Genomic DNA, 20,251 nt, shown 5'->3' on the forward strand with positions numbered 1-20,251 from the left:
GTGGTAGTGTCTGAATTCTTGACATCCATACTAATATTATAAATGCGAAAGTGTGTCTGTCTGTCTGTCTGTCTGTCTTTCTGTCTGTCTGTCTGTCTGACTGTCTGTCTGTCTGTCTGTCTGTCTGCTACGTTTTCACGGCCCAACCGCTGAACTGATTTTGATAAAATTTGGTACAGACATGGGCTACATCCCGGGGAAGGACATAGGCTACTTTTTATCCCGGAAAATCAAAGAGTTAATGCGGGATTTAAAAAACCGAAATCCAGGCGGGCGAAGCTGCGGGCATCGTCTAGTATTATATAATTGGCACTACATGAAATAAATATTCCATTACATGCCTTAAATTGTTCCCTTGAGAGTGACACAGAAATTATGATTCTATTATTTAGCGCATTCGTAGTCGAACCCTGCGACGATCGTAATTATACCACATGAGTAGATACCTGCCGTCAAAAAATGTGGAATTTTCAAACATTAATATTTCTTAAAAAGAACACTTCGTGGGTCCAAGGTTTTTAGTTAGTTTTTACTTTGGTCCTACGTAGCATTGTTTTTTAGAAATATAAATTTTTGGGGATTCTCACGTTTCTTGGCGATAGTAACTCGAAAAATATTTTTTGCCCTTAAAAGCTGTTTAGTTAAGGATGGCAGAATAAGCTAGGTACGGTGTATTTTTAGTCTGACTAACATATCTAGCTAGGCACTCAAAAAAAAAAACCAGAAATCTCCTCAATAGATCATACGGTTCTTACATGTTATTAACGCATATTACCCAGAACCTACTATTATAAAAATATGAGCATAAATATTTAATTTAAGTAGAGTCGTAAATAAATAAATGTCGTCTTTTATTTAATAAGATAACTTAGAATGACTCATAATACCTCTTGCTAATTAATTTAACTTTTGCACCTCGTGTAACGATTAACCTGTTTCCCAAGAAAATAAAAATTTATTATTTATATAAAATAATGCAAGTAAACGTAAATTATTTTTAATTTCAGCCGATATCACATCGGTATCATATTATACTTACCATATACCGTAAGGTTCGAAGTTTGAATCTTAACTTTGAAACTTGGACTTGTCTTATCTACAAATGCAAGCAGAAACCTCAAGCTTAGTCAAAAAGAAAAAGAGAATATAAGTATAATGTAAAAAAAGCTTAGAATAATCTAGAAAAACCAATTAGAACTGAAACTTTGCAATAAGAACAACAAGAATTTCGAAACAAAATCATTCGTCGCTTGTCAATATTTGCGTTAATTTAAAAATATCAATTAGTTTGAAAACTTTATTGGGTTGGTGGAGATAAAGTGGCCATAAGTTGTGACGAAGATGCGTTAAAAGCTTCGATATTAAAGATGTACGGAGGGCTTGCAACGCGAGAAACTCCGCTATATAAACACGGGCATTGTCACACAAGCACCAATAGATTGCCGGCCGTCCCAACGTACGCACATAAGAGAAATATATATACATATATTTTTTAATTTAGTGTCAGTGATTTGAAGGCTAACGGTTCATCTTTAATTGACACGGAATCCGAAAAAATTAGGTAAGTTTTAAAAAGTGAAAAATTGAAAAGTTTAGTTTTTAAGTTATCCTAATCAGGACCACACCTAACTACTAACAATATAATCAGATCCAATAAAGAAATTATTTTATTTTATGAGAATAATCGGGAAACCATATTTATCAAATTAAAAAAGTAACCTACTCTTTTAATACCTACCTATAAAAAAGTTTATGAAAATTAAGAATTTTAAAAATATTATAAGCAATAGTAAGACAAATCGATTACACAATTAGGTACCTACTGATAGTAAATACAAAATTATAATAAATTATCGAAGTTTTTTTTACCTATTACTATACTTAAACATATAAAAATTTATTCTTTTTTATAATTTAAAAAAATATATAAGTAACTAAGAGATTTCTATCCCCGCATTATGTTTAATTCTATTCCTAACTTAGTTTCCTAAATTGCAATAATCTAGCTGATCGTTCTAGACATTTAAAGAATAATTTAACAAAAATAATAGGAGGAAGCTATATCTAACTAAGTAACTATTAGACCCACGTTAATTTATTCGAAATTGCAACTTATTTAATATGTCTCTGTTAAGTTTTACAATTTGACCTTAAATCTATGAACAAAAATGGCTGGAAAAGTTATAAAGTGCGTTACAGGTTATTAAATATGTACCTACAGTTAAATTCAAAACGCCGAAAACAACTTATCTGAAACATTTTTCAATGGACGCTAATTCTCTACACTTAATTGGATTAACTCGTACGTAGAGGGCATAAATAAAGCAACGCCTACGCAACGAAGACCTATAATTTACAGTTCTACGATTTCTCTCAAGGTTTAGGGTATAGATCATTAGTGCTATACTTTTATTGGCTATAAATAATACTGAAATCATTTTAGTATTCATGTCCGGTAGGTAAATTTAATTCTTGAATAGTTTTGTAATTTATATTTTACCGCATGTATTTTGGTTAAAGATTTAATCGAACTTTATATTATCTTTTTCTTTTTCATTCACATTTTTTTGAATGGTCAAATCAATGTTATTTAAATTGATTTTTACAGCATTCTTTTCTTGCGCGTTATATTTTTTATCAATTATACATAATTATTTATTTGATAAATTGTGGCTTACGTCAGTTACTTATACACAATCTAGTCTACTAATGTGCCAAATATATTAAGGACTTTTGGGACTTTTATAATTATTAGATTTCATAGGAATTTTTAATTTTGAAACGGATTTATTTATAATATTTGAAATATTTCCAACAATGTATTTCTAAAGAAGTTGCGTATAGATAAACATGATTTAACTTGCCATTTATTTGCCTAACGCATTAATGCACAATGTACCTACCTAACCGCAAAAGATATAACAGAAACCTATTGATAAGAAATAGGAAGGTATTTCTCAAACTGGGCTCGGTCTCGCTTACTTGATTCAATGAAATAACTTTGATTTGTTTTGAATACCATAAACAGGTTAAGCGTTTTGACCTTGCAAAATGAAACCGTAACATAATTTAGAATAGTAAACACACCTTGTAAAGAACACCGAATATCTAATTTAATAAGACGGAATGTGTATTAAAAAATCCGGAAACGGCAAGGATGCTAATTTGCTTACATGATTATTCTCTATAAAAAATTGGCGCGGTCGCGATCACGCTTCTATCTAAAATATACAATACCAAATTTTATATCACTTCTTCAAAAAGTGGTGATCACCTAGTGGTTAAGATGTCGGCCACCTATTCGTCGGGTTGGGGGTTCGATCCCGGGCACGGACCTCTAAATTTTCTGAGTTACGTACATTTAAGCAATAACATATCGCTTGCTATAACAGTAATGGAAAACATCGTGATGAAACCTGCATACCTGAGAGTTCTGCATAATGTTCTCAAAGATATGTGAAGTCTGGCAATCCGTACTTGGCCAGCACAGCGTGGTGGACTATTAGACAAACACTTTAGAGATCCGTGTTCAGTAGTGAACCGGCGATGGATTGATAATGATGATGATGACTACGGAACCCTACCTCAACGCGTGTTCTGAAACGCACTTGGCCAGTTTTTTGTTTGTCTTTACATGATTTTGTGATGTGAACATCACGGTTTTCAATCAAGATAAGATAGTATAAAAGATCGAACGACCAAATTAAAAACAGCTCATATTATTTTAGGTTATTTTTAGCATAATTACTAATTATCTAATATTCTTAGATATTGTAGATAAAATAACTAAGTTACTAGTACCACACAGCACAAAATATAATAAATACCTGAACCATACGTGTAGACACAGTTCAGAAGATTGGCCATCCTAATCTTCATATCTAAAACACCGAAGGTCTTCGAGTCCTATAATTTGTGTGCGGCCCTAAGTTATTATTATAAGCATAACTAGCCAGGGCCACCTGCAAATGAGCGGGCATATCTTGAAATCTTAAATACCTACCTCCCCTTACTGGAACCTTAACATCATTACGGCCAACGATGTTGCTGTTTGAAAACAGATAATTATAATCTTCCGATGAATGCAAATACCTATAATAATGACTGCCTAAACATGTGGCGTGTCAACGGTGCACTGGCACAATCAACGACCTCTGTGCAGTACTAGCACGACAGTTAGGAAATTTCACACACACATCGAGTCTCCAACGTCACTGATAAATGTACTAACATTTGACGCATGTAGCCCTAAAGTAGCCCTGTTTTTCTTTAACTAACCGACTTCCAAAAAAGGAGGAGGTTCTCAATTCGTCGGAATCTTTTTTTTTTTACGTCACCATAGCCTAATATTACATACACTTCACACTATTGCACTTTGCACTAATATTATAAAGGGGAAAGTTTGTGTGTATGTATGTTTGTGTGTACGTTTGATAGTCCTTCACGCAACACCTACCGAACGGATTGGGCTGAAATTTGGAATGGAGATAGATTATACCCTGAATAAGCACATAGGGTACTTTTAACCCTGAAAATAAGTTCCCGCGGGATTTTTAAAAACCTACATCCACGCGAACGAAGTCGCGGGCATCAGCTGGTTTGACATAATATCTTCGATTCAGATTCAAACCGGGAGTTCCCTCTGGTACCTACTACGCATAGGATCAATCCGAACAAAAAATTTTGTGGTCTACAACTGCGGTTTTTGTTTACAACTCGATCAGCATAATAAAACATTTTTGTTTCTATAGGTACATACTTAATTAGTTTTATGGGCACAGTAGTATAACCTAAAAATTGTTTTTTTGCATTATTTTCAAGTTTCATTTCAGCTGCGCAAATATTTCAAATGTTTTTCTAATTTTTTTTTTAATTATTATATTTTTGCACCGCATTTCAAATGTGTTATACCCATAAAATTATAAATACGCCTATACCTGTACAGTTTTCAAGTCAAATATTTTTTTTATTAGAGTAGCCAAGTGCAAGCGCCTTTTTGTACATAGCACAAGGTAGGTACACGTCACTACACGCTACAGTTGTAACTATAACACATCGTAAAAAATTGAGCAAAACCGCTAATTAATATTACAAAAACTTTTTTCAAGTCATAGTTCATTAATTACAATTACTTACTCATTAGCTACAAAAAGGTAATGAATATAATAATGAAGGCCGCCATTGTTGGTTGATGAGCGAGCGCAAACAAAAAATGATGAAAATTAAACAATAGATTAAGGTACGTAGCTGTACATTTTCTCTGAAATCTATCCCTATAAAAAGTTAAAGTAATAAGAAGTTTGTAATGTCCAACCTGAAAATCTAAATAAATCGTTTTTAACCCCCGACCCAAAAAGGGGTGTTATAAGTTGGACGTGTGTATCTGTGTATCTGTCTGTGGCATCGTAGCTCCTAAACTAATGAACCTATTTTGATTTAGTTTTTTTTTTTGTTTGAAAGGTGGCTTGATCGATAGTGTTCTTAGCTATAATCGATCGGTTCAGCTGTTTCAAAGTTATCAGCTCTTTCTAGTTTTCTTATAGAAGTTTTTGAGTCGGGGTTTTAAATTTTGAGTTACCTATATATTCATGAGTTCAGAATTTTCTCCTCTTTCATTTGACATCCACACGAAACAATAGCAAAAAAAAATATTTGGAGACCTCCACTTTTTTGATTTAACATCCGTTAGGTCATTTTTTTCGTATAAAACATAGCCTATGTCACCCGGACCGTTACACCGAATCAATTGACACCTCATTCATCAAAATCGTCCCAGTAGCTTAGGCACTACGGTAGAACACACAGAATCTAGATACAAAGATACATAGACTACTAAAATCATTACCCTTCCTTTTGGCTTTGCCGCAGTCGGGTAAGAAATAAAAAGTGTAGAAAATTAAAAAACAATCTAATCTCCGCAGCACGTGCGACGCTGACAGCCGACAGGTAATAATATTTATGAGTCAGGCCTTAGCAGAATGCTGATACAGATCTAATCTTAGCAGTAATGTGCGCTTGTAATAGTAGGTACCTACGGTTCTTATAATGTTCGTTGATAAGTCCTACCTATGTATCAGCTAGTCGGGGGGTTTGAGGTTTGATCTTGGGAACCTACGTGCGTAATAATGTGCGTTTTAAACAACTACATGTTATTTGTTATAACGGTGAAGGAAAACATCGTGTGAAAATCTGCATACCTGAAAGTTCTCCAAAATGTCATAGCTATCCGACCTTTATTTTATTTGCATACTGTTGCTTATCCAGTTATCTCGTTGCGAATCTGCTAGTTTGAAAATCTGGAGAGTTGATAATCGAGTGAATTGAGAATTTGGTAAACTGCTCATAATATCTAAAGGTCCCGAAGGCTGCCAATCCGCACTGGGCCAGTGGCAGGAGGCCCGTGTCCAGAAGTTATTGATCAAGATGCTGATCATCTTATTCACTAGAATTAGGTATCCTAGTGTTCCCATAGAAGTAGGAACTAATACTTAGTACAAGTGTTCCAAAACCTACCTGTGAATGTTCTACCTGCGCATAAATCGTATCTAACAGCATGCCCTGTCCTGTCAGTAGATTATGACGCATTTGAAACACTTCGCAGTAAATTTCCACCTCACGTAGCATGTATGCTCATAATATTGTCATTCTGTCAACGTGGACCCCATGTTTTATGGCGTTTTCGAGCGGAAAATTTGAAACGTAAACAAATGTTGCACATCTAGCATGAATGACGGTCTCATAAAGGAAAACACCTAAGTCTAAAATTTTCCACATTAAGGCCCGATATATAATAACTTTTATCTGAGGAAAAAATTTGAGGTTTCTATAGAAAATCTGTCAAAACGTCAAATTTATTCCTCAGATAAAAGTTATTTGTCGATTAAAAAAATCGGCTCTCAGATAAGTATAGGTACTTAACCACCGAATAAAAATACTTGTACATTGTTTTTTTAACTTGAATAATATTTTATCAAAATCGGTAAAACGGATGGACCATCGCATTTATAATATTAGTATGGATAGGAATAACAAGTTAACACGGTAGTACCTACGCCATCAGTTGTCGTTGTGCGCGGGAAACATGACAGTTGAAAGAAGACTCCGACCGCAACTGACTGACTGAGTTGAAGTCAAAAGAACACGATTCAAGGAAACTTACCGCATCAATTAGCGAACATAATGCTAATGATTTTCACGGGCTGTGGACATTTAGTCATGCCCACAACAATACTGCTGAATGCATGGAAATATTTTCGGACAACCGAGGTCGAACTGATATAAATACAAACGAACTTCGATGGTTGATTAATTGGTTTGAATATGCGGAAGACATAGGCTGGTTTGAATCCCCGATGGCCATTTAGCAGGGTCTAATAAACAAATCTTGATAAAAATCTGATTTGAATTTTGAAACGAATCTCACGAACGTTCGTGAGGAAGTCGTTAGTTTTTAGGGTTCCGTACCTTAAAATGAAAAAAGGAACTCTTATAGGATAGGATTGCTTCGTTGTCTGTCTGTCTATCTGTCAATAAACTTATAGGGAGCTTTCCGTAGACCTAGAATCATGAAATTTGGCAGGTAGATAGATCTTATAGCACAAGTAAAGAGGGAAATCCGAAAACCGTGAATTTTAGGTAATATCCCAAAAAAAAAATTAAAATTTGTTCGTGCTAATTAGCATTTTCAATTTTCAAAGTAAGATAGCGGCTTTCAGGAATTTGTTGATCCACCACTTGAATAACCCTATGTTGAAATCTAGTGGGAACACCACCGAAGGAGTTGATTCTAGTCTAAATCTATTATGAAGCTACCTATATAAAAATCTGTATAGAGAAGCTAAATCTATATAAAAAGCTATGTATAAGAAGTCGGAAAAACATTTCGGTATAAATGAGCTCATTTAAGGAAACAAAATACTTAATTGCTTTCGGTTGTTATAAAAATGATGGTCTGATACGGTGAATTAGTTTATGCTTAGGTATGTAAACACAGACTAAATGCTTTAATAGTAGCGTTTTTTCCACATAAAATGGCTACCTACGGAGATTTCAAATTGTTATTTGATTAAAATAATGGTTAAGGACTTGGTTAAGGAGTGGTTCATCATCTCGAACGTCATTTCTTGGAATTTTTGTAGATATAATAGCCTTCACGTTAAATTAAGACTGCCAAATCGCTGAACACTTTAAATTTTTTGCGATAAAACTTTATAAAAAGTTAAATGCATTCCTGTTACGATATTAATCAAAAGCTAATATTAAGGTCGTCTTTATGAATGTGGTTTAAATTTGAATCCAGTATAGAAATACCAGTTAAGTACATATTATTATTCATGTGACGCAACCCTCAAGAAGCCACCTACCTACATAATTTTTGTTATATCATTTTAACTCGTAAGCAGCCAAGAGTAAGGCTTTGGCTTTTAATAACTTTTGATACCTACTTGCTCATCGTTCAGTTGGTTAACATGTTTGTAACTGGTAAGAAATGTAATAAATGTTAAAGTTCAATACTTATGCAAGAGGGATGGCAGAATTGAGCACATTTGTTGGTACTTCACCTTTGTGCATGTGTTACGCCTGCATAAAGTTCTTTCACTGGCAATGACCTCAGAATATTAAAACAACTACTCAGATTTTCAATTAGCCTTTTCTGTAGACATAAATCATCGATTAACAGCTACATAATGCTTTCATGTAGGTACTTAGTCCAGATTTCTGTACTTTCACGACTAAAAAGTCCCTGTTTCAGCTGCCAATTGAAATGATTTATGCATTATTTAATACTAGCTGTTGCCCGCGACTTCGTTCCCGTGGTAGGTTTTTAAAATCCCGTAGGTACGTATTGATTTTCCGGGATAAAAAGTAGCCGTAGTAGTAGTAGTAGTAGCGTTGGTAAAACCGCGCTGGATCGTAAAAGCCAGTAAACAAAAAGAAACAGAGAGAAACAGACACAATTTCCCATTCATAATATTAGTAGTTCTCTACAACGCTAACCCGCTTAATAGGTACATAGACCTACAACACTCTCAATATGATAATGCAATAGATGGCGACGTTGATGGTCTTTCATATTACAATTACGTGTTGCAGTGTCGCTCGTCATCCTCGACGATTTGATTTATTCCGAACGAGATAATAGGATCGATCAGCGTCCCAATGCGTCGACAGTGAACCGTGGGTCGGACATTGCACAATCACTCGAATAACGGGTTTCGACATGCGACAACCGGCAACGCACCTCGTGCTGTATAGGGCCACTATAAAAAAGATAATACTAAAATCGAGCCTACCAGTTTTCCGTGGTACCTACCAGTTGACTCCAAAAATACAGGTCATTGGCTTGAGTCGATCGCGCTGATAAGAAAGAACGTAGACATAAATATTATTTGTCCATGGTCGAGTCATTTAGAAATGGTCTTTTAAAAGGAAAGCATTAATTTTTTTTTAATGGTAATAGCCTGAAATAATTTCTTATTAAAATATATTAAATGTAGATACGCAAAAGTAACTAAGGTGTATCTACTCGTATCTATAATCAAGAAGGTTGTAGGTATTGTAGGCATGGCTCAGGGGGGGAAAAACTAATGTAGGTGAATATATTTTTGATTTTTTTAATAAGAACGAAATTGCGCCAGAATAAATACAAAATAGCTTTAAAGAAGAATAACAACTACTTAAGTATATTTGTACATTAACCTAGGTTATATAGGAAAACGTTAAAAGTTAAAATACATTAACTATCGGCTGTCGATTGATATAAATAGAAAGTAGTTCAGTCAAACAAAGCAAGAATTGGACCGGCAAGTCGGTTTTTGTTCGAAAACGTGGTCTGTTAAAAAAGTGATGTCTGGGTCACAGATCCAGACGGTCTCGCCTCAAATGTGGAGTTTCGTATTCCGCGTGCATCTCGCAAACGTGTGAATTTTAAAGACATCTGCACCCAATTTAATGTAAGTTAGAACCACAAATGCGCCTACATATCCGAATAATAATGCAATACGAAACTCCTATGTAAATTGTGAATGAATAACTTTGTGTTTCCAAAGAATGTCGCATATGGATTCAACGCAGGAACCTGTTTATTTATAGTGTTTTTATTTAAATAACTGTTAATTCCTTCTTAGTTCCATAAACCTTGGGTAATTTCATCATCATAAGTACCAAAATGTCCGCTGTTGGATATAGGTACCTACTTCTTGTAGGGTCTTGCGCCGCTTGAGCCCAAGGGCACCCTGCGACTCGCTTGATGTCATCTGTCCACCTAGTAGAGGGTCTTCAAAGGCTGCGCTTTCCAGTGCCAGGTCGCCACTCCAGTACCATAGGACTCCAACGTCTATCGGTTTTTACCCGACTGCGGCAAACCCAAAAAGAAGGGTTATGATTTTAGCTGTCTATGTATCTATGTATGTTTGTATCCAGCTTTTGTGTGTTCCACCGTAGCGCCTAAACTACTGGGCCGATTTTGATGAATGAGGTGTCAATTGATTCGCTGTAAAGGCCGGGTGACATGGGCTATATTTTATACGAAAAAAATCACCTAACGGATGTTACATCAAAAAAAGTAGGGGTCTCCAAAAATTTTTTTTGCTTTTGTATTGAGTGGGAAGTCAAAATGAAAGAGAAGGAAATTCTGAGTTTATAAATATAAATCTACTACAACATTAAAATATACCAAGCGACAGGAAAACAATTTTACTATAATATTTCAGCGTTTATTAACAGGGCTCTCTCCGTCACTCGTTTCATACAATCGTAGTTCCAATTTCATTTGAATATTAAGCAACCAAAGCCCATGAAATTTTGCAGACATATTCTAGAAATTAATATCTGTGTCTGTGGTGTTTTAGATTTTTCTAAAAATATGTAGTTTCAAAATTACAGGGGCTCAAAGATTTGTATGAAAATTTTTAAGACCGCGTAACTTTGAAACCGAATATTTTAACAGAAATCTGGAAAACCACAGACATAGATATTAGTTTCTAGAATATGTCTGCAAAATTTCATGGACTTTGGTTGCTTAATATTCAAATGAAATTGGAACTACGATTGTATGAAACGAGTGACGGAGAGAGCCCTCTTAAGACGATCGCAGTCGGGTTTTAGTTTTCAACTTTTTTGAACTATGTACCCTGCTCATTCAGCCTCACAACCCACTGATCTATGTCGGTTACCTACTCTGGTTCTCCTACGGATCTCCTCATTATTAATTAGATCACGTAGAGAAACTTCAAGCATAGCTCTCTCCATTTATTTACAGTGTTTTACTTATAAAGTCTGTAAATAAACTTTGAGTGATTTGAAATTAGTTTGCCTTGTTTAATTTGATTCTGATTATTTTTAGCTTTTTTTTACTGATTTAGTTATTTCTGATAGAATATCGCGTCAAAACAATCCCTTTCTTTATTTATCTTTACTTTTAGCTGGTCTTATAATTTCATTCGACAAAAAGACAATTCTACAGTATTATTGATCTATTTTTATTTCTGGGTTCAATTGAGATAAATAATTGTTTGCTTTGAAACTATTTTAAAATCGATTCTCTGTTTTTTGCTTGCGTAGATTTCAACGATCGATACAATGTTTGAAGTGAATAAAGTCTGTTATCTTTCACGCCCCAACGAATGAATCTTTTGTAACAAAATCTTGCAGACCATTGAAAAGCGTTCCAAGAGACACGTGCTCTTCTCAGTAGTGGGCCGGTACGTTAAGATGATGATGATGATAGTGACTAAAAATGATGAAAATGACTAAATATATTTACCGGACGGGGATTAATTTACAAAATTGTCTCATAATACGTGATTTTAAAGCAAAATGTTTTGTAGATAAGCATCGTAATTAAATTAATGTACGAGAACCTAACGATATTCTATTTTAAATTCGCGACGTACTTAGTTTTTACATAATTAATTGTAAGTACCATCAAATGGTCACGAATCGTAATATCCTTTGTCCGTTAGGTATATCTGACAAGATTTATTATAATAAGCGAATTAAAGTAATTACTTATTGTGTTATTCGTAATGTTCGTACCTGCCTCGCTAAGTACCTACTAACTAAATAGGTTTTTCCTGATATGTGCCTGCGTAAATCCGAATTATATTTAAAAACATTTAGGCACTATTAGGTAGCTTAGGTACTTTGTTATTTATTATTTAGTAAAGCATTTAGTAATTCTCTTTTTAAAATGACTAACAACATAACGTATAATATTACTAACAATGTAACACAGAAACGGAATGCATAATACTCGTGCGAGTCTGCTGTGTCGAATTTATATCAATAATAAAATTACTGCTTACCTTGGATACGGTCAAACATACAAGTTAAAAAATTACAACGCATGTTTTGGCTGCATTTTCATCTGGGATATGCTTAAGACAGGTTATAGAGCAACCGCCGAGTTTCTTGCTGGTTCTTCTTGTATTTAATATTTAAGTCTATGCGCCTGCGCCTGCGCAAATCGCCATGTTACAACTTCAGCTTGGACTAGGTACTTATTCTGCGCGCACTACTTATATCTCTACATCGATGTATCTAGGTAGGTACCTACGTAGCGAAGGATGAGTTTGAAACTTCCGAATAGGATCGCTTTGTGTTCATTTAACTTATTTCAGCTCTTGAAAAGGATTTCACGAAAGTTAGGTTTTATATCTGGTGCAATTCTTTTACAACAATGGGATCTGAACTTTATTTATTGTTTGGGAAACTTAAAAGAACGGTCTGTCTATGAAATAATTAGTAAAAATTGTATGTACCTTATTTAATAATAAATAATTAGCGTTTGAGAGACCATACCTATGCATTAATTTTAGTATCGACACTCATCTTGGGTTTGGCACCAAATGCTTTGAGTTATGACTTGCACTTCAATCCAGGCAATCAAATAGAATAGAATCATAATATCATTCAAATTCAAATTCAAATTCAAATTATTTTTATTCAATTAAACTTTTACATTATTATTACTTACTGATTTAAATGAGTCGCAATAGGTACATAAAATACTTATAACAGTAGAATTAACAAAGCGTAACATTATGTTGCAATTCCACTTGGGGACAAAATTTTACAAGGCCTATAAAATCAGGTTGAACCCAGTTATCAAGTAGAAAGTCTATTGAAGTTGGTTCAATTGAAAATTGCAACGTAACGACAATAATATTTCGTAAACTTCGTGACTCTGGTAGGGGTCTAGGTACCTGTTAGCGATCATGGGATCTTACTCTATTTATTAAATAGGTTAATAATCCAATACCAAAACAAGGCGTGTCTCTTGTAAATAAACGCTAATAGAGGAAAACTTTTGTGTGACCACAATACACTGAAACTATTGTTATGTACAAATAATCGCAGTCCGTCGGGCAGGCACATTTTTTGATTGGCGCAACAAGCGGCATGCGCTGGGGTTCAATTGGAAGATTGCGCAGAGTGTGGGAAGACGACTACGCTTGCCCTGAGTCGGGATATCCTTCCAGAAAATAACGAACGAACTAACAAACAATCAACCGCTATCCGTTACAGGGCAAAATGATAAATATCACAGACATGACCTATTTAATATTTTGATACGTGCCTTGAAAAGTCTACATAGATCTAGGATATTCCGAAGTCCTTACTAAAAGACTCATACTTTGAAAGCTATAGTGTAGATGGCGATCACCTCACGGTTGCCTGACTCACTCTTGGCTAAAATGCATGCATTGTAGTTGCAGCTAAAATATACCATAGGCTCAGTAAAAAATATACCAAGATCGTAATAATGTCGTAGTTAGCTAACACTCTCAATATTAGCTGAAATGCATAGTTGCAGCAAAATCACACCATAGCCTCAGAAAAAAATATACTTACCAAGATCGCAATCTTCTCGTGGTTAGCTAACACTCTCAATATTGGCTAAAATGCGCAGTTGCAGCAAAAATATACTTACCATAAATTCAGTAAAAAATATACTTACCTACCAATCCCAACTGTGATTATAGTATGTTACTTTCATGCTACCCCGCTGAACAAAATTATATTCTAGAAGGTATTACGAGCATATAACCACGATTGGTAACAAGATCATATTCTAGAAATTTTTCCGAACACAGACAGACCTTTATACCTTTGTATGTGCTTCAAAGACATTAGTTTTTCTGATCCGAAAAGCGCGTGATAAGTCCATATAATATTTTACGAAATCTAGAAATTACAGATCGGTTATTACATAAAACGCTTATGTTCTGTTACGAACTGTATTTAAAAGAAACATTTACATAAATAAAACGTAATTTCAGTGGCAATGGCCGCCTCACCCCATATTATGGAACCAGTTCGCCATCTTGATGAACGGTTCGCATTTTTATTTTCATTGCCACCTACTTGCCTTACAGATTATGCTTCATTTTTTATACATTTCTTTCAAGATTTATGATTTTCTTCATCTAGAATTCTTCGGTATTCAAATAATGTGTTTGCCATTACAACCCAAATTGAAGTATTTACACGGAGCAATTTCTTAATTCAAATTTCTTAATCCATCAGCAGATTTGTTATAACTAACTAGATAAAAAAATAGGCTTTCGTGGATCAATACCAACAGTAACAATGAATCTTCTTCCAAATATGTCATCTCTGCATTCTAGTTACGATAAAGTTAGTAATTCTATTAAGCTTCGAATCAACACCAGCAAACATGTTAGGCATTAAGTTCAGTACAACCATGTCAGAAAATTCTTCTGAGGAATAACCCAGAAACTCTTCTAGCATGTAGGATCTATGAACTATCAAGTGAAGAAGATAAGTCAAAAGTTGTTAACCTGTCCGCAAACAGTGAATCATTCATACGATAGCATCTGCATTCTAGTTACGGATTCTATTCAATGAGCCAATTAGAATTCAGATAATGTGTGGTCGTCTCGCCGGATCATCCATATTACTGACGCGCATTTCGCATCCTGCCTAACCGCACGCACTAGGAAGCGTCCATCATGACAGTCTGCTGTTCATACGATTCGCAGAAAAAGGGATAGAACGTTTTAATAGCATAGAAATGCGTGCGTTTTTAATATCCAACTATAGCTGATGCTCACATATCGTTCGTGTGGAAGTTTTTTTTTGAAAACCTCGAAAGAACTCTTTGATTTTCCGGGACAAAAAGTGTCCTATGTCCGTCTCCAGGATGCAAGCTATGTCTTTGTTCAAAATCGGTTCGACGGTTGAGCCGTGAAAAGTTAACAGACCGATAGACACACTAATAATATAGGTAATATAATGAGGTAAATTTCGTTAGTTTGTGAGTTTTATTGTGGTGGATACCATAATAAAACTCACAAACTAACGAAATTTACCAAGGGTAGGGTTTTTGCAAGACTTCTCCATTCGACATTTAGATAAAGGGCATTGCTTTTCCAGACAGTTCTTTCCTAATTCCTTTAGTTTCTAACATCTCAAACGAACACAGGGTCGAAATACCCAAAGAGACGTAGACATTATTATATTTCAAATCATGAGTCACAGCGAGCCTGATGTTTAAAGTAATAACATGTAATTAATTAATTTACAATGTACCTAAGTAATGCCGTTGGACGGACGTAAGATATTATTTAACTTGTCGATATCTCGTTACTGCATCTTGAGGCAATACAAGCTCGTTTTTAAATAACTATCCTGTTTGCAACCACGTTCTATTTGTAGACCGGCGCCATACCACATTCCGATGGGACCTGGGCTGGGATATCGGGTTAATGTCATCCCTTTAACTAGTCACGATATTAATAGAACTCGTCGGATGTACAACCTGCTTGTGATTATGGTAATAAATAACCGGTAACTGCGTCTAGTCGTAATCTATACGGCGCGATTAATATAAAAAATATTCCCATTACACCGACGCGACGGTTCAGCTATTAACATAAACTTTATTACTTTAATAAGTAACAGAAATCCCACAAAAGTATAATTCATAATCATAGTCCACTTTCACAAATAGTTTACATCCTTCTTATACATATTAAGTTTAATTCAACGCCACTAGATCGGCGTCACTCGAGTCTCGAACTCTCGACCCCAGCGTATCCAGCCCTTAGATGATTGAACGTTAATAGGAAAATTGCTGTGAATGTTGGAGTCGAGCGGCGGTGCGTAACATTGGCCTTACCGCGCCTCACGACTTGCAGACGTGCATTTATTTGAATTCCACACAATTCGCTCGCAATTATTTTTTCAAACCGCTAATTATACATTTTTCTTCTTTTCAGGATGAAGGTCTTACTACTTTGCATGGCCTTTGCGGCTGTGAGTTTAGCCATGCCGGTCGCTGAGGAGAAGCAAGAAGTACCAGTCGCACCTCCGTCTATTCCTGAAATTAACATTGATGAAGCAAAGGCACCGAGTGAAGTGAAAACTGCTCTCGTAGAAGAAAAACAGCCTGAACTAGAAACGGAGACTAAGCCTGAGGAAAAACCTTTAGAAGCAGCCGCAAAGAGTCCATTAGCACCTGTGGATGCAGCTCCGGAAACAGAGTCTGCGGCTAAAATTGAACCTATACCTGAAGTGAAAAAGGAGGATATTCCTGAGATTAAGGCCGCAGCGCCTGAGGCTCCTCTAAAGCCCGAAGTAGCCGAACCAGCTGTAGCCAAGCCTGAAGCAAAGAGTGACCTACCTGAGTCTAAACCAGTAATAGAAGAATCCAAATCTGAAGAAACTCAGGCTAAAGTTGAAGAGATCATCCATGAGCAGCCATCAGCAAAATCAGCTATTCCCGATGGAGCTATTGATATAGTAAGTGCCGTTAAAGTTCCTGCAGCAGTTGCCGATGACGTTGTAGATGCTGCAGCTATCAACCCTGTGATCGCCACTAAGAGTGCGGACCCGGAAGAAATTAAGGCTGAGGCTCCTGCTCCTGAATTAGATGTTAAACCCATCCAACCCGAAGAAAGCAAACCTGCAGAGGCCAAGACCGAAGAGAAACCCGCTGAAGTTGCTGAATCTTCAGATGCCTCCGCTTCAGCAAAATCTGCGATTGAATCTGAAACACGAGTCGTTCGCGACGCTGCTGAAGAGAAGAAGGAAGCAGAGGTGCCAAAGATTGAAGCTAAGACTATCGCAGAGCCGATTAAAGATGAGGTAAAACCTGAAGTACAAAACATTGAACCCAAATCTGCGAAACCTGAGGAAGTTCAAATCGAAAGTGACAAGAAGCCAGAATCACCTAAAAAAGACGTTTCAAACGAATCTGCTGTTAAACCAGCCATTGAGAAAGAAATAAAAGAGGTAGCAGCACCCGTCCAGCCTGCAGAGATTATTCCGAGCAAACCTGCAGTTCAATCGAAGGAGCCAACTTTAAATGACCAACCCGCAAAAGATAAAAAGGACAAAGACAACAAGAGCTCCGAGGAGAGCGGGGAAAGCGGGGAGAAGGACAAGGATTCTTCAGAAGAGAGCGTAGAATCAAAGGAATCTAAGTCTTAAGTTAGTTAATGTTAGGTTGTCCGGCGGTCGGCGTGGGTCGACTTGACCTCGACACGCGCCGGCCGCCCGCTGCAGCGCTGTGAGTGTGACGCATCTCGCGCGAAGAGCGGCTCGACCGGCCGTCCCGCGTGAATATCTGACTATTCACTAGTTCTAGAGACTAATTTAAATAGTGGATCACCTACGTTGTAATTATTATTTTCAAAGTAAATTATCGAATTCGCGGTACTATAAGTAATAAATAAATAGTTTTTATAATAAAATCGTTTTTTGATTACCCTTAATCCATAGTAAATAATGAGATCATCAACGGCCGAAATTAATAAAATCAATCTAACTGCAATCTGGTTATTTGTCAAAAAAAAGATCATGCAATTTTTAAAGAACAACAATGTGGCTGTAACTTATCCATGGATAATAAGATTTATTATTGTAATTAATTACGGCCGCAAGATATGGTTAGTATAATTATCATTCCAAGCTGTTCAAGCTCTACAATGACCGGCAATATATTTTGAGCAAAAAGCGTCGTTGTGGGGGTTTAGCCCAAAGCGGTACGACGAGACGACTGATCAACCAATCGCAAAGGCATCTTCAGAGTTCAAAACGCAAGCTACTTTTAGGCCTTTCATCAAGATAGTTTACCGATTCAGCTGGTATCCACAAACGGGTAACAAATATATAGACCCACGAATTGGTTCGCATAGCAAATAAACGCAAAGTCGGGAGCGGTTGCCTAGCGTCACATAACGCTAGGATCAAATCTAACCGAAAATTTCGCTCAAATGTGTCTATGGAGATTTTAGGAAAGCGCCGTCAACGCGCGGACAAAGTGCCGAAGAAAATTCCATAAGCGGAATTCAGCTTACAACGTTTCGCTAGATTTGTCTCTTAGATTCTAGACTAATAAGGCATACACATATCTCCCTCGATGACGCAGTGGTGAGCAAACTAGCCTTGTATATGGGAAGTCCTGGGTTCGATTCCCGGCAGTGGTGATTTGAATTTGTAATTTATTAATTATTATCTCTGATCGAGTCTAATGAGAGATCACCCTAGCAAGCCATGCTACAAAGCTATTCATTATCCTGGTAAAATGCCGCGTACAAACCAAGGAGCATGGGTTTAACAAAAACTACCATACCCATTCCAATCCGCATCCGCCTTAAACTGCATCATCACTTACGATCAGCAGCGGGGTGATTCGCTAACTCAGTGAACAACACTGATATCAATATATATGCTACCGAGCTCATTTGACATTAATTTTTGAACAATCAAAGGGTGTCTACGAAAAATTATTTTATTCCTAGCTGATGATGACTTCGTCCGCGTGGATTCAGATTTCCAAAAATCCCGTAGAAACTCGTTCGATTTTCCGGGATCTATGTAAAGATCAGGTCGATCCGTTGCTCCCTTGCGGCGTGATTGAAGGACAAATCAATACACTTTCACATATTTTGTAATATGAGTAGTGATCACTCAGTGAAGCAGCAATGTAGAATCAACCAATGTCAAATGAGCTGGGTCGCTGTCATTCAGTGTTAAACACCAAGTTAGAAAATCACCCCGGCGCGGGTGAGATTACTGTCATCACCGAATAAAAAAACGGTCAAGTGCGAGTCGGATGTGCCCACGAAGGGTTCCATGTCATCGTACAAGATATACCGAACACCTTTATGTAGAACTCTGCAAGTTAATAACCGTCTGCGCCATCTATATGTGATTTAGTGAGTTAAATTAGTGAACACATTTTAATTTTTTTGTGTGATATAAACACAAATTCACGGTTTTCGAATGTATTCCTTTACTACCTACAAGCCAAATTTCATGATTCTAGGTCAACGGGAAGTACCATATAGGTATTCTTGACAGACACGACAGCCGCGGACACACGAACAGACAACAAAGTGACAGGATCACTTTGTTGGGTTCAGTTTTTCCTTTTAAGGAACCCTAAAAATTCAACATACCTGCCCGGTAAGCATTCGGCAGGCGAGGACTCCGAGCGACCACCAGTCTACAGCGTGACCATACGGCTCCCGCTGCACTACCTCGGGGGCTGGTGACAACAATACACAGAATAAGAAATACTATTATTTTATTACTATCACACTAATATTATAAAGGCGAAAGTTTGTATGAGTGTGTGTGTGTGTATGTTTGTTACTCCTTCACGCAAAAACTACTGGACGGATTGGGCTGAAATTTAGAATGGAGATAGATTACACCCTGGATTAGCACATAGGCTACTTTTTATCCCGGAAAATCAAAGAGTTCCCACGGGTTTTCAGACCCTAAATCCACGCGGGCGAAGCTGCGGGCATCAGCTAGTCATACATAATATACTACTGCCTTACAGACAAACCCGCAGACATATCCCTCCTTCCCTCAGGCATATTACAAATTGTAATTAGAATCTTTGAAAAGAGCAACCGCCGAGTTTCTTACTGGTTCTTCTCCGTAGGAAAATGATTCCGAACCAGTCAGTCAGTTTCAGTTGTGTGTGTCGCAAGTAATGCACCCCTTTCACACTTCTTGTGCTCTACAACGTTCATTCCCCCATTCACACTAACTAATAAGTATAAATCAACTAAAATAATATATTAAAATTATATTTACTTTGATGGAAGGAATCTGAATGCAGTGTAGCACACGAAGTCTTCTTGGGTCACTAATATCGTCATTTTGAAAAATGCATTAAGCTTCATAAGATTCTTCAAAAAACCGGCATCATTAGATAAATTATTTTTGTGTAATTTTCATTTTGCCCTTATACATCATAATACATTCA

General features: G+C 36.4%; 2 protein-coding genes across 3 annotated transcripts in view; one reads left to right on the forward strand and one right to left on the reverse strand.

Moving 5' to 3' along the window:
• Nucleotides 1–20,251, reverse strand: part of LOC123872375 (serine/threonine-protein kinase S6KL-like) — a 69,478-nt gene that overhangs the window by 33,090 nt on the left and 16,137 nt on the right. Inside the window, exon 7 of the mRNA XM_045916605.1 lies at nucleotides 19,431–19,519. Coding sequence (XP_045772561.1) covers nucleotides 19,431–19,519 — 89 coding nt within the window. The remainder of the gene's footprint in view (nucleotides 1–19,430; nucleotides 19,520–20,251) is intronic.
• LOC123872378 (neurofilament medium polypeptide-like) lies at nucleotides 1,416–17,719 on the forward strand. 2 transcript variants are annotated; one of them, XM_045916611.1, is made up of 2 exons: nucleotides 1,416–1,561; nucleotides 16,245–17,719. In XM_045916611.1, exon 2 carries the CDS (start codon nucleotides 16,246–16,248, stop codon nucleotides 17,455–17,457), a length of 1,212 nt encoding a protein of 403 aa, XP_045772567.1. In that variant the 5' UTR covers nucleotides 1,416–1,561; nucleotide 16,245; the 3' UTR covers nucleotides 17,458–17,719. The 2 variants fall into 2 exon arrangements, with proteins under 2 accessions (XP_045772567.1, XP_045772566.1); XM_045916610.1 differs by lacking the exon at nucleotides 1,416–1,561 and adding an exon at nucleotides 9,931–9,953.

Source organism: Maniola jurtina, chromosome 15 (genome assembly GCF_905333055.1).
Source record: "Maniola jurtina chromosome 15, ilManJurt1.1, whole genome shotgun sequence".
In the NCBI taxonomy this organism is placed as follows: Eukaryota; Metazoa; Arthropoda; class Insecta; order Lepidoptera; family Nymphalidae; genus Maniola; species Maniola jurtina.